Source organism: Aquila chrysaetos, chromosome 12 (genome assembly GCF_900496995.4).
Source record: "Aquila chrysaetos chrysaetos chromosome 12, bAquChr1.4, whole genome shotgun sequence".
Lineage (NCBI taxonomy): Eukaryota > Metazoa > Chordata > Aves > Accipitriformes > Accipitridae > Aquila > Aquila chrysaetos.
In genome coordinates this window covers 23614765-23630288 of record NC_044015.1, presented here as the reverse complement: position 1 = coordinate 23630288, position 15524 = coordinate 23614765, and the positions used below count along the sequence as shown (strand labels likewise).

Genomic DNA, 15524 nt, shown 5'->3' with positions numbered 1-15524 from the left:
GTTGCTGCAGTGTCTAGCAGAGATTGCATGGACGCTTTTTTACCGGTCACCTATGTCTTGTCTTTCAGATTCTCACACGGGTTTTTTTTTTGTCTCATGTGGCACTGGAAAGCCAGCAAAACACTGCAGTGTGCATGGCATGCCCAGTAAACATAACCACAGTTTTCTAGATTCCCTTAATTCAGATGCTATTGTTTAAAAAGAAAAACAAAACCTCCATGTTTAGACTGTCCCTAAGAACCTACAATGCTGGAAATCACCAATGTTAAAATAACTTGGTTCCAAATAACCTTGGAACTGACCCTGCATAGTTTCCATATCCTTGATGCTATGACTGAAAGGTTTGAGGTTTTTTTTTTGTCTGAAATGTTCACGTTTCCTCCAGAAGTGGAGGGCTGTTAAAAGCACGTTATGAATAATTGCCATATGAGAAATGTTCGTACTTGTTAGAGCAAAATCATTTGACCTAATTCATCAATGTATCACCTTCATCTGTGTAAAAAGAGAAAATCCAATAAAGACTTCTGTATGCAAATTCATGGACGTTTGGAGGAACAGTTCCCCAATATAAGGCAATTGTGGAATATAATTACATTCACCCAAACGTAAGGATTAATATTGAAAACGCCCAAATGGGATGACGACAAATATTTTATACCGATTGCTGACGAACTTAAAAAGAGTCAGTCTTCCACAAGAAATAACGACGTATCCCTACGGCGAGCGCTAACGGGGAGCGGTGGGCCCCGCCCAGGACCCGGCCGTGGGCAGCGCTCCAGCGGCACGTAGAGCCTGCCTCGAGACTCCCTTATACAGCGGCGTATGAGACTAAGCCTATTCATACTGGTTAAAAAGAAAAAAGATGAAGTATTCGCGGCTAACGCGTGGAACGGCCAGCCCGGAGCCCGCCCGCGGCCCCGCCGCAGCCCGGCTCCCCCCCGAGGGGCCGCGGCCGCAGGGCGCCGGCCGGGGAGCGTTGCGCGCAGCCTCTATGGGCGGCGTGCAAAAACTCCAACAGGTGGCTCCGTGGCGCAATGGATAGCGCATTGGACTTCTAGAGGGTGAAGGGATTCAAAGGTTCCGGGTTCGAGTCCCGGCGGAGTCGTAGCAGCCCTTTTTCCCGCCCCCCCCTCCCCGCTTCCCCTTTTGTCTGAGACGTTCCTACCCCGCTCTCTCCCGCCCCTTACCTCACCGCCGGAGCAATGCGGTCGACCGACCTGGCGCTTCCCGGCTGCCTGCTCCCGTCAGCGAGGCTCTCTGGGGCCGCCTTCCGGCGTGCCGGACGGAGAACGGGAAAGGCTGGGAGCGGGCGGAGACGACGGCACCAGCCTCCGTCGAGGGCGGCAACCTGCCGGCCGCCTCTGCTCGAACCTCCGCTAGGCCCCAGCGACGTTAAGATGCTTCACCGCCAGCGAGAAAGGTGGAGGGCCGAGGACGGACGCCGCGGCGAGCGGCCGTCTGCCTCCAAGCCAGCGGGAGAAGGGCTCGCCTCCTCCCCGTCCCCTCGTCTGCCCTCAGGCGACGACCGCCGCCCGCCCGCTGGCGGCGAGGGAGCGCCGAGGGGCGCGGCGCCCGCCGCAGCCCGCCCCGGCGGTCAGCCGCCTGCAGCGGCGGGAAGGAGGGCAGGCGCCTGGCGGCCGGCGCTCCGCTCCCCACGACACAAGTTTTTTCAAAATACGTACGAAAGAAAAGCCACCCGGCAAACCCCTGCAACAGCAACAACTCTGGCAAACGTGTCAGTACCTGCAGACCGGCCTGGTTATGCTGTCAGGTCTCTAGACAGTCTTCGGAAAGCAATTTTACCTGAAAAAGAAGACCGTCTTTCCTGGAGGCACTTCAGTGATGGGCCACGATACCCTTCTGGTTAAAGTTATTTTCAAGCAATGGAACAAGCCCACAAAACGCAGCAGACAAAACTGAAGCATTTAACGCTTGAATTAATACCATCTTTTCTTCCTGACTTACACATACCTACAGCTAGAAGAGCCGGTTTAATAGCAGCAATCAAATAAAAAACCTGGGTGGTAAAACAACAGTAGCAGCATTAAACAAGCCTTCTTGATTTTGCTCAGGATTGACTAAATTATAAATTTGGCTGATTATTTTATTCATGAATTATTTTCTTCAATTTGTGGGTTTTTTTCAGAAATTATTTTTAATCCTGCATGTGTGACTACAGCCGCTTTTTCAAACTGTACTAATGTTTATTTAAAAACAATAAAGGAAAAATCCACATAACTGAAAATGAAACACAGTCAGGAACATTGACGATCACCATTTCGCAGCAAAGGAACTCACTCAAGACCACCATCTAGCGATAAAATATGTATAGCCCTTTACAGAAACATCAAACTTTCTCAGAACCTGCAGATAAACAGCAAAACCGAAGCCTCTCTACATTAACCCTATAAAAAGCAAATAAATCATGTGACAGAAGACAAAATGTTCCTCCTTGTTCAGTCACCTCCAGCAGTGCATTTGAGTCTAAATACTATTTCCCTTTCTACTTTTTGTATTTAAGGATAGCTTCATAAAATTTGCTTAGCTCCTAGTTGTGCTGGTTTCAGCTGAGACAGATTTATTTTCTTCCTAGCAGCTGGTACAGAGTGTTTTGGATTTAGTGTGAGAAGAATGTTGATAACACACTGATGTTTTAGTTGTTGCTAAGTAGCACTTATCCTAAGTTAAGGATTTTTCAGTTTCCCATGCTCTGCCAGTAAGTAGGTACACAAGAAGCTGGGAGGGAGCACAGCCAGGACAGCTGACCCAAACTAGCCAAAGGCATATTCCATACCATAGACCGTCATGCTCAGTATATAAACTGGGGGGAGTTGGCCAGGAGAGGCCGACTGCTGCTCAGGCATCGCTCAGTGGGTGGTGAGCAATTGCATTGTGCATCACTTGTCTGTCTTGGGTTTCCTCTCTCTGTTATCTTCCTTTTCATTACTATTATTTTATTTCAATTATTAAACTGTTCTTATCTCAATCCACAAGTTTTACTGTTTTACTTCCCCCCCCCCGATTCTCCTCCCCATCCCACCAGCGTGGGGGGAGTGAGTGAGCGGCTGAGTGGTGCTTAGTTGCTGGTTGAGGTTAAACCACGATACTAGTGAAAAAAAATTTGAAGGCAGAGGCTTTTATATATACGTTTGCATGTTGCAAGCAATATTTACATAATCAATACTCTAGAAATGCAGAAGTTAATTAAGGGCTACGGTCTAAAAGTAAAAGAGAAAATTGCAGGTTCAAGGAGCAGGGCATTTCCTACAAGTAAGCATGGGGACAGCTCTCCTGCAATACCGGCTGTGTAACAGATTCTAATGTGAACCCGAGTGGAAAAGTATAGGGACACAATTCCACAAAGTATTTGTACGAAGAGGGTTTTGAGGAAAATGTTGCACAGACAACATAGTATTTCAGAATGCATTAAGAGAATCAGGAGAAAAAAATTCAAGAATTACAACAAGCAACATAAATTGGACAGATGCTGCTTGTTAGAGATTTATGGAGTAATTAAAAAAAGAAAGCAATGTGAAGGCAAAGAGGCAGTCTAATAATCTGTAATAATCCTTATATCTGCCTGGATATGAAGAAGCTTTATTGCCGTGAGGAGGGTCAAGCAGTGGAGCTCTGGGAGATGGGCAGTCTCCATCCCTGGAGGTTTTAAAGACCCAAACGTATAAAGCCCTGAGCAACCTGGCCTAACCCTGCTCTGAGCAGGAGGCTGGGGCAGGACAAGCTCTCACGGTCCCTTCCAACCTGTGTTATGGCAGGATTCTAAGTCTCAGCAGGACTTACCTAGGTAAGCTCCTGTGATAAAGACAGGACTTTTTAAAAATTAAGAAATCAAAAAATAGTTTTATAACATGAAAAACAGCAATGACAAGAAGACATCTTCAGTTTTGAGGAGACTAAGTTGATTGCAGAGAGAAGATTAAAGACACCCAAAGAAGGAAAAAGGAAGAAGTGTGAACAATGAGAGCATGACAAAGAAAAGTGAGAAGTATTTTACTTCTGTTCCTAAACTAACCACGCCTACTAATGGCACCACACCAGCAACATCTCAGCCACCGTCAGCCTAATCCCTTTTCATTAGAGTCTTTTGGTTGCGACATCTAGGACACGGCCTGTGAACTCACTGGGCTGTACAACCATTGCATAGTGTCTGTCCCAAGGACAACAAGAAAAAGGAATACTGGCAAAACCAAGGGCAGCATAAAGAAACAGAAGAAAGGAATTATTACTGTCTATACAAAACATTCCAGTGACATCCAAAACAGCAACAGGTGCATATATAAAAAAACCGAACACAGTACCTACTGACCTTCAATCTTGGGGAAATTTCTTGTTAATAATGGTTTAAGTCAATAAAGGCAGAATTACAAATTAACACAAATATTTCTGACAGCCATTAAAAGAAAGTATTACTTGCAATTGATAGGCAAAGTTTCTCAAACAATGCTAGTGTTTCACAAAGAACTTTTTGATGTATTTGAGTATTTTCAGAGAAATCTGATAACCTGATAAGCTTAGGCAATCTCACAGTGGATTTTGTTTTTACTCCCTCCACAGCAACTTAAACCTTATGTCTATTTCAATCAAATTTAACTGAAAGGTAGAGGAGTCCAAAATACTACCTGACTATGCTTTTATGAAAAGTGGTGGTTAAGAAAAGGTACACTAACTAGTGCCTTAACTAAAAGAGGCTGAAGCACAAGCTCAGGCAACAGCTGACTGGCAAGCTGGCAAACACAACCTGCAAGTACCACCCTGCAGCCCAACAAACGCTGTCCAGTACATGTCACCTCTTGTTCACACAGCAGAACACGGGCACTTGCTGAGCAGAGTGTGTGGCAAAACAGAAGACGTTAGAAAAATCAAAGGAAGGGAAAGGTTATAGAACATAAAACAAACTCCTCACTAGCTATATTGTACATGAAGAAACTTCTGTAACTTCTGTTGAGCAGCCTGACCAACCGACATTGAGTTGCTGCTTGCTGTTTAACACTAAAGCTTGCATTTCTCTTTTAAGGTCTTTCAGGGTTGTACATTGCTTTTCCAATGTTGCACTTCAACATCCCAGGACGCAACAGAATGAAAACTACTGTGGTGCCTTGTTTTCTTTCCTCACTGTTCAGTATTAACTTTTTTCTGCTTCCATGTCTCATCCAGAGAACAAGACACCATAGTTGTTTTTATTGGCTTTGTTATCATTTACAGAGAATTGAGATACTAGCATACATATAGCATCTGTATGTTAGCTGAAACTTGGGGACAGGTGGTTCGACTTGATTGTGTTTCTTACTTCCCAATGAATTCAGGTTACTTTGCACGCCATTCATCTCCAGGCAGTCAAGACTTTTTAAGGAATCTAGATTCCAGTCTCCCTCTAGTAGCAAAAAAACATTATGGTCAACTTCAGGGGAAAATTTCTTTCAAGCTTCAGCTGGTGATCAATATATACCATGATGATAATTTCATTTTAGCTATTTCCAGCACAAATCCTTAAAAAACCCCAACTACTTCTCATTCTCAGCAGTAGAAAATTTCATGGCTGAACAGTGGTCAAAAGCATACTGCTTATTTAAGATCTGCAACCTTCAAAATTCAGTGTTAATATGGTAAGAAAACAATCAACACTGCTGGTCCTCTGATAATCACTTCTAGATCTTTCTCACCCAATCCACCTAAGATGATGTAGTGGCAGTTTTATTTCTTCTATTATCTGTCTTTTCTGCTACCTAAGGGCAGTAACTGAGTTACACTAATTGTAACAGCAATATAATAACCACGTCATTAAAAACCAAGCAAACACCACAACAGTTCCAACAATCACAAAAGGTTATGAACCATCACTAAATGGGAACTGAGCTGATGCCATCTCTGGTTTTATAACTCTAGCAGAGGCCTTCCAAACCCACCCTATTCATTTATCCAAAGAACTATTCCAAGTCAGCTACCAGACCACAATCTGCACACTACACCCTAGATAATGGACCCCACTGTCAAGTTATCTTCAGAAAGATCATCAGACAATTATCAAATGGTAAAAATTAATAATAGCAACATATGACTATTAAAATTTTATATATAAATAATACATATTTACATTATTTATTTATTAAACAAGAAGTAATTTATATCTTTACCATTTGTTTATATTTATTTATAAATTATATATATTATTTATATATTTTTAATATATATGTATTTTTAAAAGTATATGTGTATACACTAAATTCCAGGACATTCTCAATCCTGTTATGGTCAGTATTGAAATGAACTCTTCACAACCAAACTATTTCTCAATACCTTCTATTACAGAATTGGCCAGCAGCACCTCTTGACAAGACATGGAAAAATTTGTTCTGGTACGTAACGGGTGCCAAGGTGAATTACACACAACTTTAAACTGAACTCACTAATTCACTGATATAAAAACTGAAGCCTGAAAAGACCACAATCCAAGTTGGATTTTGTGCTCAGATTTAACAATAAGCTTTCATATCATTATCTTTTTACATAAACTTTAATTTAAATAAAAATTATTTTTAAAATCTAAATTATTTAGATACCTGACAATTTGATAAAGCTCCCTATCAAATTCTCACTGCAACAAATTCCCTAAACAGTAATTTGCACATGACCTGCAATCTTAAAAAAGAAAAAAACACCACAACCGAAGCATTCTGTAAAATGTTTTATAACAAGTAAGTTGTTCCAGCTTGTTATTTTTCTTCAAGTCTTAATTGTGAAATTTCTTCTTCTTCCGATTCCTCTTCCCTGCTGCAAAAGCTGCTTTTTCACTCATGATCTCCTGATACTTCTTTTTATTATATCTGAACAAAATAGATAATTTGCTTTTAAGCATAGTAAACCAAAGTTCAGGAAAAGATAACATGGAAAGTACTCTACATACATAATTTGCCAAACTGAGTTCTCTCGTGTTTTCCTAGTCAGATTTCTTTAATTTTATACACTTACGAGTAGGTAAAGGGAAATCAACACTTAGATTAATGATAAATGCAGGTAAATTTCTTTTTGGAAGTAAATTTGATTGAAGAATCATTAATTTTGGCATAACCAGGGGGTTCTTCACTGCACATGCAATCACATTTTGGACAGTTTGCTAAAACACTGCTACTGCTCACAGGAGGAAGGCTCATCAATTTTGATAATACTATGGACAAATTATACCCATTTTTATACTGTCTTCTCAGCAAACTCAAAGATAATCCACCTTACTCTACTCAAGATTGAAAACTGAGATTAACACTAAACAATGAACAGGATATACGTACCGAATATGAGTTGCTAGCACCTCTAATACAGATTCTTATGTACCTGCACCCATTACCACAATGGATCACTGCACACTGAGCAGTACTGAGGCTTTTAATTGCAACACTGAAACCTGACAAATATCTACACTAATGCTAAAGTATCTGGTTAAAGCCCTTAATTAGCCACAACATAAATTAACTGATCAAATTTCAAATACATTAATTTTTAAAAATAGCTTCTAATAAACACCTTGTAAATCGGGTCAAGCCAGAAAACTAGTTAAGAAATAGCTATACTAACTTGCCTTCCCAACATTAATAATTAATTTACAAGCCTGACAACATTAACCTTATAATCCCAAATCATGTACTACTTCCAAGAAAACATGTCATTATGTGGAAAAAGAAGTGCAGATTAACATCATGTAATAACCAATATCAAAATAGATCAACCAAGGGATCTACTCCAGAAATTGTAGGTTAGGCAGACATTAATTAATCCAATCATATTCTTCAAGTAAGGCTTCTAGCACAATTTTGATTTCTCTGACAGGTGGCAGACTGACATAAAATGAAATCATACCAACTTTCACAGAATTACTGTCAGCACTTTTCTATCAATTATGCCAAGAAAAATTAATCAGTCTTTAAACAACAAAAAAAAGTGCATGCATAGGCATAAATCACTGTCCTGGTTTCGGCTGAGATAGAGTTAATTGTCTTCCTAGTAGCTGGTATAGTGCTATGTGTTGGGTTCAGTATGAGAAGAATATTGATAACACACCGACGTTTCTCAGTTGTTGCTAAGTAATGTTTAGACTAAGTCAAGGATTTTTCAGCTTCTGATGCCCAGCCAGCAAGGAGGCTGGAGGGGCACAAGGAGTTGGGAGGGGACACAGCCAGGGCAGCTGACCCAAACTGGCCAAAGGGGTATTCCATACCATGTGATGTCATGCCCAGTATATAAACTGGGGGGAGTGGGGCTGGGAGGAATTGCCGCTTGGGTACTAACTGGGCGTCGGTCGGCAGGTAGTGAGCAATTGCATTGTGCATCACTTGTATATCCCAATCCTTTTATTATTATTATAGACATTTAAATACTATTATCATTATTAGTTTCTTTCTTTCTGTTCTATTAAACTGTTCTTATCTCAACCCACGAGTTTTACTTTTTTTTTCCCACTGATTCTCTCCCCCATCCCACTGGGTGGTGGGGGAATGAGTGACTGGCTGCATGATGCTTAGTTGCTGGCTGGAGTTAAAACCACGACACGCTCATTTAGAGCCCTTGGTTTTTAGTGTAAGCCTGTGCAGACACTTATTTTAGAAGTGAACCAGAATAGGGCTGATATGTTATCTCTGCAACACTGACATTATTTTAAGAGCAGCTGCCAACAGAGATGACCCAAGTTGGATAAAACCCTTTTATGAAGAGAAAATATGCTGTTTCAGTCTAATTATCCTGTCCCTTAGATCTTCTCAATGGCAATGCTGCTGAAGTGCTAAAACAGACTAAAAAGTTTTCTTTGAAGTATAAAAAAACCATATAAGCTGAATAAAAACAACAAAAAAAGTTATATAGTTAAAAATACTCCTCTCTTACATCACATATTAGAATTACAAAACTGTTTTTAAATACCTTCTAAACTCAGAATCCGCAAGCAGCTCTTCAACAATTGTTCTCTTCCTTTGTTTCTTAGGGATTCGACTATGGTAAAAGTCTATAGGAGAATCAACCACAGTTCCAACCTAGAAAACAGAAATGAAAACATTCTTACTGTACAGTAAGATGTTGATTATTTTGCCCCCCCTTTTTTTTAAATCCTCAGCAACAAGTGTAAAGACACCTACAGAGAAGATCAGAATGGTATCATAAGAAAGTGCAAAATATCAAAAGAATTAAGCTATGTATTGTATGCAGAGTCAGTTTTTGTCTCATTGTTTAGTGCACAGAGGAGGGCCTGAGCTTTAGGACTGTACAGTTTTCAACACTGGACTGCTGCATCAACACTTGTATTCATAAACAGTTCTTAACTTTTAAACATTTTCCCAAGGAGGGAAAGGAAACCCTTATGACCATCTTAACTCTGTCATTGTGGTGGTTTCACTAGATGGCGACATAGCAGTTAATCCAGCTCTAATACAAGAGCTTCACTCTGGTATGCATCACATTTTTCCAGCTGGCACGTTAGCCGGTTCTGATGATTCAGGTTAGTAGCGGAGATACATGGAGTACGTGTTTCACGTAGTGAAAACAGACCTGCACAGATCTCATTATGTGGAATACTTCCATCTAAGTTTTTCTATGCTGATAAACTTCAAACCATACAAGACCCACCCTTTAGAGTGAAGTGGTAATGCTTTAAGAAATGAAAACAATTTATTCAAGCATGCTAACTATTCAAACAGGCCTAAGTAGATGGAAGCCTGTTCCTATAGTTTCTGCAGTAATTATTTTCTTTATGCAAACCACTTCAAAGCTGAGAGCTACAGCAGCAGAAATTCTGGCTGACCACAAAGCTAGCCGTCTCCATTCAAACTGTACTAGCTAGTAAGAAAATAAATGCTAGTTATTTTCTACACACTTGTTAAAAAAGGCTAATACTTTAAAAAAGCAGTGAAGATCTAGTCCACTGAGGGTTCAAATTACAGATTAAGTCAGATGTTTGTTCACTACTGAGATCAGCCGAAATTAAAAAGCCCCAGCATATATATGTATGTAATACAGAGTTAAGCAGTTGTAAACTGCAGCCAAGTAATCAAAACGCTTTAATAATTAAGCTATGCAATTAAATCAACATAGAAGCTACCTACAAAATAGGCAGGGAATAAGAATAGCTGTTCAAAACTTCAGCAGTACAATGTCACCTTCTGCTGCTTCCTCACCTGGAAATACTTGGGTAGGCCATCTCTATCATTCTTCTTATAAAAATGCTTAGGGTCCAACGAAGCTCTCATCTTCAAAACTTTAAGATCATTTTTCAGTTCACTTGTGATTTCTGGAGCTTTCATACCAAACCAACCGTCACCTGTTGTTTTCTCTCGCTCTGCCTAGGATGCAATACCAAGAATAACAAATATGCATTCAGCAACTAGGACAGCAGAGCAGGGAAATCTCCCCTCCAAAAGATGGGTAAAGCACTTAGAACATAACTCTGTACCTTTAAAAAGTTTATTTTATGACCCTTATAATAAGAAGGTCATCAGCACTGTTATTAATGACAGATTTGTACCATCTGAGCACATCATCTTTCACTTCACTGTCCTGGTGTCTAAAAGGATGGCTTTTCACAGGATGGCTCAAGGAAGACACTAAATTGCAGTTCATCACTCCACTTCCAGTGAGGCCTGTATATGCACACAGTCCCAGCACCGGGCTTTCTACCAAAGCTTGTTTTGTTATTGGAGGCATTATCAGCTCTTCACTTACCCTGCGCTGCTTCTTTAGCTGGTGAAGCGATTCCCTGAAGGGTGGGACACATTCCTTTTTTTCAAAATCTGGAGTTATTATACTCTTCTGCAAGAGCTGTAAGAATTTTTTTTAACGTTAGGCAGACATCTTGGTGATACAAATTTTACTGCTTAACTGTAGTTGCAGAACCTACTAAAGGAATCATGCAGAATCTAAGCAAGCATTGTAATACAATATTTGAGCTTCTCTGATCCACAATGAAAGTAGTAGGGATATTCAGATCAGAACTCTGGCCAACAGCAGAAAGCAGCTGGCTAGCTCTGGAAGAAGTGGGACAGCAAATGCTCCAGAATAAAGAGGGCTACCATGGATGAGCCTAAGAAAACAGTCTCAACGAAAATAACACATTCCTTTTATCTCAAAGGGTGCTTGTGAAATAAAACTGCTAATTCTGTGTTAGCAAGAGTATAGACCTTTATTTACTGAAATTCATTCTTGCTATGGACTAAATATCTTGTTAGCAGACCTTCAGCTCGTGTACCATTAGGCAAAACTGCAGGGATAATTAACTTCATTTTATTTTACAACATAATGCTGGTATTTGCACTGCTTTTCAGTTTCTGAAGTTATCACATATATTTAAATTCTTACCATTAAAACCAAACGTAAATCCACACTTTGGCCAAAAACAATGGAAGTTCTCAGCAAACCGTAAAACAGGATACTTCTTTAAAAACAAGTAAATCAACCTTACTAAATTAACATCTTTGTGTTACAGTAGTCACAGCTAACTGCATAATTGTAAGCACATTACCTGGTCCTTCTTTTTCTCCTTCAGTTGTTTAATTACACTCGATCTAGGCTTCTGGTTTTTTGCATCAAAACTAATATATAAGCCTCCAAGCTTCTTGATATTCAAACCAGGGTCTATGCTGCTGGAAAGATGTAAACTAAGAGAGAAATAGTTAATGATTAGAATATTGTAACAAGCATGCAGCTAAACCATCTACTGTCCTCCAAGAAAGATAAACAGAAAAAATATTTTTTTTTCTTCCCACTTAGGTCCAGTTCTGCAATGATTTTAAGTCCCAGTATCTAGAAGAAATACCTAATTTAGAGGTGACAATATGGGGTGGGGGGGAAATCATGCCATTATATGAAGTGAGAGTTTATTAAAGAACAGTACCTGTGGAATCACTTCACAAATCTTTCATATTAACTTTAATGCTGTATTCTTATCTTAGATATTACCATCTCCTATAAAATTGAATTCTTAATTCGCTTAACCTTGCCAAAAGAACTCATGACCAGCATCCTCCTTCTATACATTGAGAAGTTTGCTAGCTAAAGAGAAAAAAAAACCCACAAAAGACAAACATATGGGTGGTAAAAATATTGTCAACTCTTAGTGAAAAGTGTGAAGAAGCTACAATTCATCGTACGAATGTTTAAATCCTTGTCTGTATAACAGTGCTAGGAATAACATTATTAAACATTTCAAAGCTAGTAAGTTTCAGACATATTTTTTTTCATTACTTCATTCAGGCAGCCAAAGGAATGTATCTGCAAACAATGTACGATGGCTGACTCAAAAAGAGGTTTTTGATTATAACCATGCTTAAAAGCTATAAAGTATTATGGAGAAATATGGTAATATCTGAAGAGGTACAACAGGTATTTATTGTAGCTTGAATGCTTATTAATACAAGCCCTTTACAACTTTCTACTGTTGTAACTAACCTGTGACTAATCTTCTATAAAGCCTTAACACCGAATGCTTGGCTAAGTTTTTGTAAGACTTCTGGCATACCTGAAGGTTTTTAGAAAATTAAGACTTATTTATCCAACCTAAACAGAATATTATGCTTTAAACGTATGAAGCATATAAAGGGATTTTAGGAGGAGTTGGACTACAAGAGCTCAACAGGTCTCATCCAACCTAAATTACTCTATGATTGTATGCTGGGCTGATTTCACTTGGAAGTGTCACCATCCCACAGCACAAGAACTGAAAATATAGAAGTATATGCAACTGTTTAGGATTAAAAAGCACGATCTAATTAGGCAATGTGTAAGGAATTTACTGGACTTCTTGTTATTTATATCCAAAGTAAAAAATCAACAATTAAGAACACTGACCTGAATAAGCAATTAAGCCAGCCTGACCAGTTTAAGCCAGTTTCACATTTTGTTTTTTAAGCCAAACACATACAAGGCTTCCAGATGCCTAAATATTTCAGAGTTCTGTTATGCTATTTACAAAACTGAAAAATCCCCAAACCCTCAATTTATGGACTGTATTTGTATTTTAGAATCGGTGCAACCCTACCTTCCACGTCAATATGACTTACATGGTAAGACTACTCCCTCATTTATTCCATATCATTTAGCACTTAATGTACATATCCCACGCATATGCTTGAATGAAATGCAGATTCTTTTTAGTTATTCCCAGAAAGATACTTACATGTCAATCTTATTTTTCAACAAGTCATCATCGTCATCTTTCTCATCTTCATCTATCAATTCCTCTTCAGCCTCTTTCAGATCTGAGGATTCTTCACCTTTCTCACTTCCTTCATGCTTACTTTCAGCATCACTATTCTGGTCTACCTGATCTAGGTAATACTTTTGGTTGGAACTCATGCCAGGCTCAGTATCAATTACAAAAAGCCCCTCAGCATGCAGTGAACTGGTTTTTAAAGATTTGTTGAGGGAAGGAGTCCTCTCATCTGCCTCTTTGTAACACAGATTCTCTTCAACTGTATCAACGTCTCCCACATCACTGTTTTCGGATTTATCACTTTCATCTTTGCTCAGAAACAATGCAACAGAATCGTTTCCACTGCTTGATCTTTCACTGCTGTGGGATACAGATTCAGCATATTCTCCTGTTTGGTCTTCACCACTGTCCACACTGACTTCAAGCATCCTGCATTTACCAACACTATCAGTTCTTTGTGCAACAGCTATGTCCTTTTGTGGGCTGCTCACTGCACTAGCTTGCTCACCCTTTCTTAATTTATCAGCATGGGTGAAAGACTGCTGTGCATCTGCTCTTTTGCATTCAGGAATATTTTTACTTTCATTTGGTGTTATTTGCCCTTGGGATTCTAAAAATTGTTTGGGACTCATGCAATCCGTCAAAGAAAGATCCACACGCTCTAATTTCCCCTTCCTCACGAGTATTTTGCTGTGTTCTTCTTGTATTTGGCTACATGCTTCCTCCGAATCATCTACCCCAACAGACTCTGTATTTTTTATGGCTTTTTTCCCAGGCGATTCAGTGTTACTTCGTTTCATTTTTGTAAGACCGCTGGGTGTCACATCACTCAAAACCTCTTTCATGTCTTCACTCTGGGTTGTAATGGCAGATTTGGAAGAACATTTACTTTTAGGTGAACTGGGTTCTTTACTATCCTCAGTGACAGAGGAAGCATCTTCTGTGTCAGAGACAAGTTCTGTAGCAGGTTTAGAATCAGAAATTATTACAGGCTCAGATTTAACAGTGTCCTCAATTAAGTTCTCATCTTCCGAAACAATTCTGTTTCCTTTCTCAGTCTGCTTAGTATTTTCTGCTTGTGATTTCATTTGCATGCTCCTAGTAATTCGTTTGGTAGTGATGGATGGTTCCATACGAGAACTTAAGCAGCATGACTCTGCATCAGAAATATCTTCACTCTGGGCTTCATGAACTGCATCTGGCTGCAATTGCTTTTTGCTTTGCCTGCTTCTTGTAGTTCTGGTAACATTAGGCATCTGGACACCAGAAACAGCAGAGGAACAAGACTCAGCTTCAGAGACATCATCTTCATCCAGAACCCTGCTTAACTTATTTAGAAAAGCTGTCTTGTCATGTCTTTTTTTGTCAGAAGAATCTGGCTGATAAGGAACTACAATTTGTCGTCGTCTTGTTACTCTTACAAACAAAGGTGTCTGAAGACCAGACACAGATTCTGTTTCTGACACATCCCCATCAGCTTGCGGTTCAGCAGCTGACAGTGCTGAATGAACAGTTGTGTTCTCATTTCTAGTAATTTGTATCTCTAAGCTATCACTGACATCTGACTTTGTTTCTCCAAGTTCCAACTCTTCAAACTGAGACTCCTGAATTACCTCTGGATTACGAATTGATTTAGTTCTTCTTCTAGTCATCCTCATAGACACAGGATTACTAATTTCAGCGGATTCCATCTAGAAAAGGAGTAGAAAAAAAGTGTGCTATTGACAGGTGAAATAACCCCATAAAAAGGATGCTATACAAATCACTAACAATTTTTTAAACAAGTCTACTAAAGCTGACAACATATTACATGTCTCTGTGTAGCCCCGTCTACGTGGAGGAAGCGTTAAGAAACCATCCCTTGCTTATCTTCTTGTCTTCTGTCTTTTGGTCAAGGCAGGAGAAGAAACACACATATATAAACAAACACAAGCAGATATCTTCTAATTCTAAAAAGTTCTAGCAAGCTGTCATGGGAATCAAATGCAGAAGTGATGTTCAGAAACATTCAAAGATTTGCTCAACTATAAAACACTGAAGCCTAGCAACTGGCAGACCATGCTCCAAAATGGTTTCCGTAAGCAATTTTAGCCCCTTTAGGAGCAGACTGGCCTTACAGCAACTGCAACACTAGGTATAATCTGCTCCTTTAACGATGCTTGTAAGTCACCCGGAAGGCCATTCAAAATTTTGGAAAGAAAAAACACTCTGCAACAGCAGGGTCTTCCCAAAACACAGAACAACGTTGGATCAACATAAACCGTGCTACCTAAACGATCGGTATTTACGCGAGTGTTTGCATGCCTAGTGGAAAAGCCACAGAGAA

At 39.7% G+C, this 15524-nt stretch overlaps 2 protein-coding genes and 1 non-coding gene across 6 annotated transcripts in view; 1 reads left to right on the top strand and 2 right to left on the bottom strand.

Annotated features, from left to right (window-relative positions):
* The window catches only part of BCAR3 (BCAR3 adaptor protein, NSP family member), a 113257-nt gene extending 111985 nt beyond the window's left edge, over positions 1–1272 (bottom strand). The window contains exon 1 of the mRNA XM_030034266.2: positions 1188–1272. The gene's annotated coding sequence lies outside the window, so the exon portion shown is untranslated. The remainder of the gene's footprint in view (positions 1–1187) is intronic.
* On the top strand, positions 1021–1105 carry TRNAR-UCU. The gene is given in 2 exon segments: positions 1021–1057; positions 1070–1105. It is a non-coding gene; the product is annotated as a tRNA-Arg (tRNA).
* Positions 1273–6343: 5071 nt separating the features above from the next.
* DNTTIP2 (deoxynucleotidyltransferase terminal interacting protein 2) overlaps positions 6344–15524 on the bottom strand; it is a 25080-nt gene continuing 15899 nt past the window's right edge. For 2 of the 4 annotated variants that reach the window (XM_041128031.1, XM_041128032.1), the window contains exons 2-8: positions 14812–14889; positions 13163–14454; positions 11510–11645; positions 10714–10809; positions 10170–10334; positions 8923–9032; positions 6344–6839 (exon numbers count right to left, since the gene is read on the bottom strand). In XM_041128031.1, the coding sequence (XP_040983965.1) occupies positions 6746–6839; positions 8923–9032; positions 10170–10334; positions 10714–10809; positions 11510–11645; positions 13163–14454; positions 14812–14889 (1971 nt within the window). In that variant the 3' untranslated portion in view covers positions 6344–6745. Of the gene's footprint in view, positions 6840–8922; positions 9033–10169; positions 10335–10713; positions 10810–11509; positions 11646–13162; positions 14890–15524 lie in introns of all 4 variants that reach the window. The other 2 variants (XM_030032602.2, XM_030032601.2) reach the window with 1 other exon arrangement.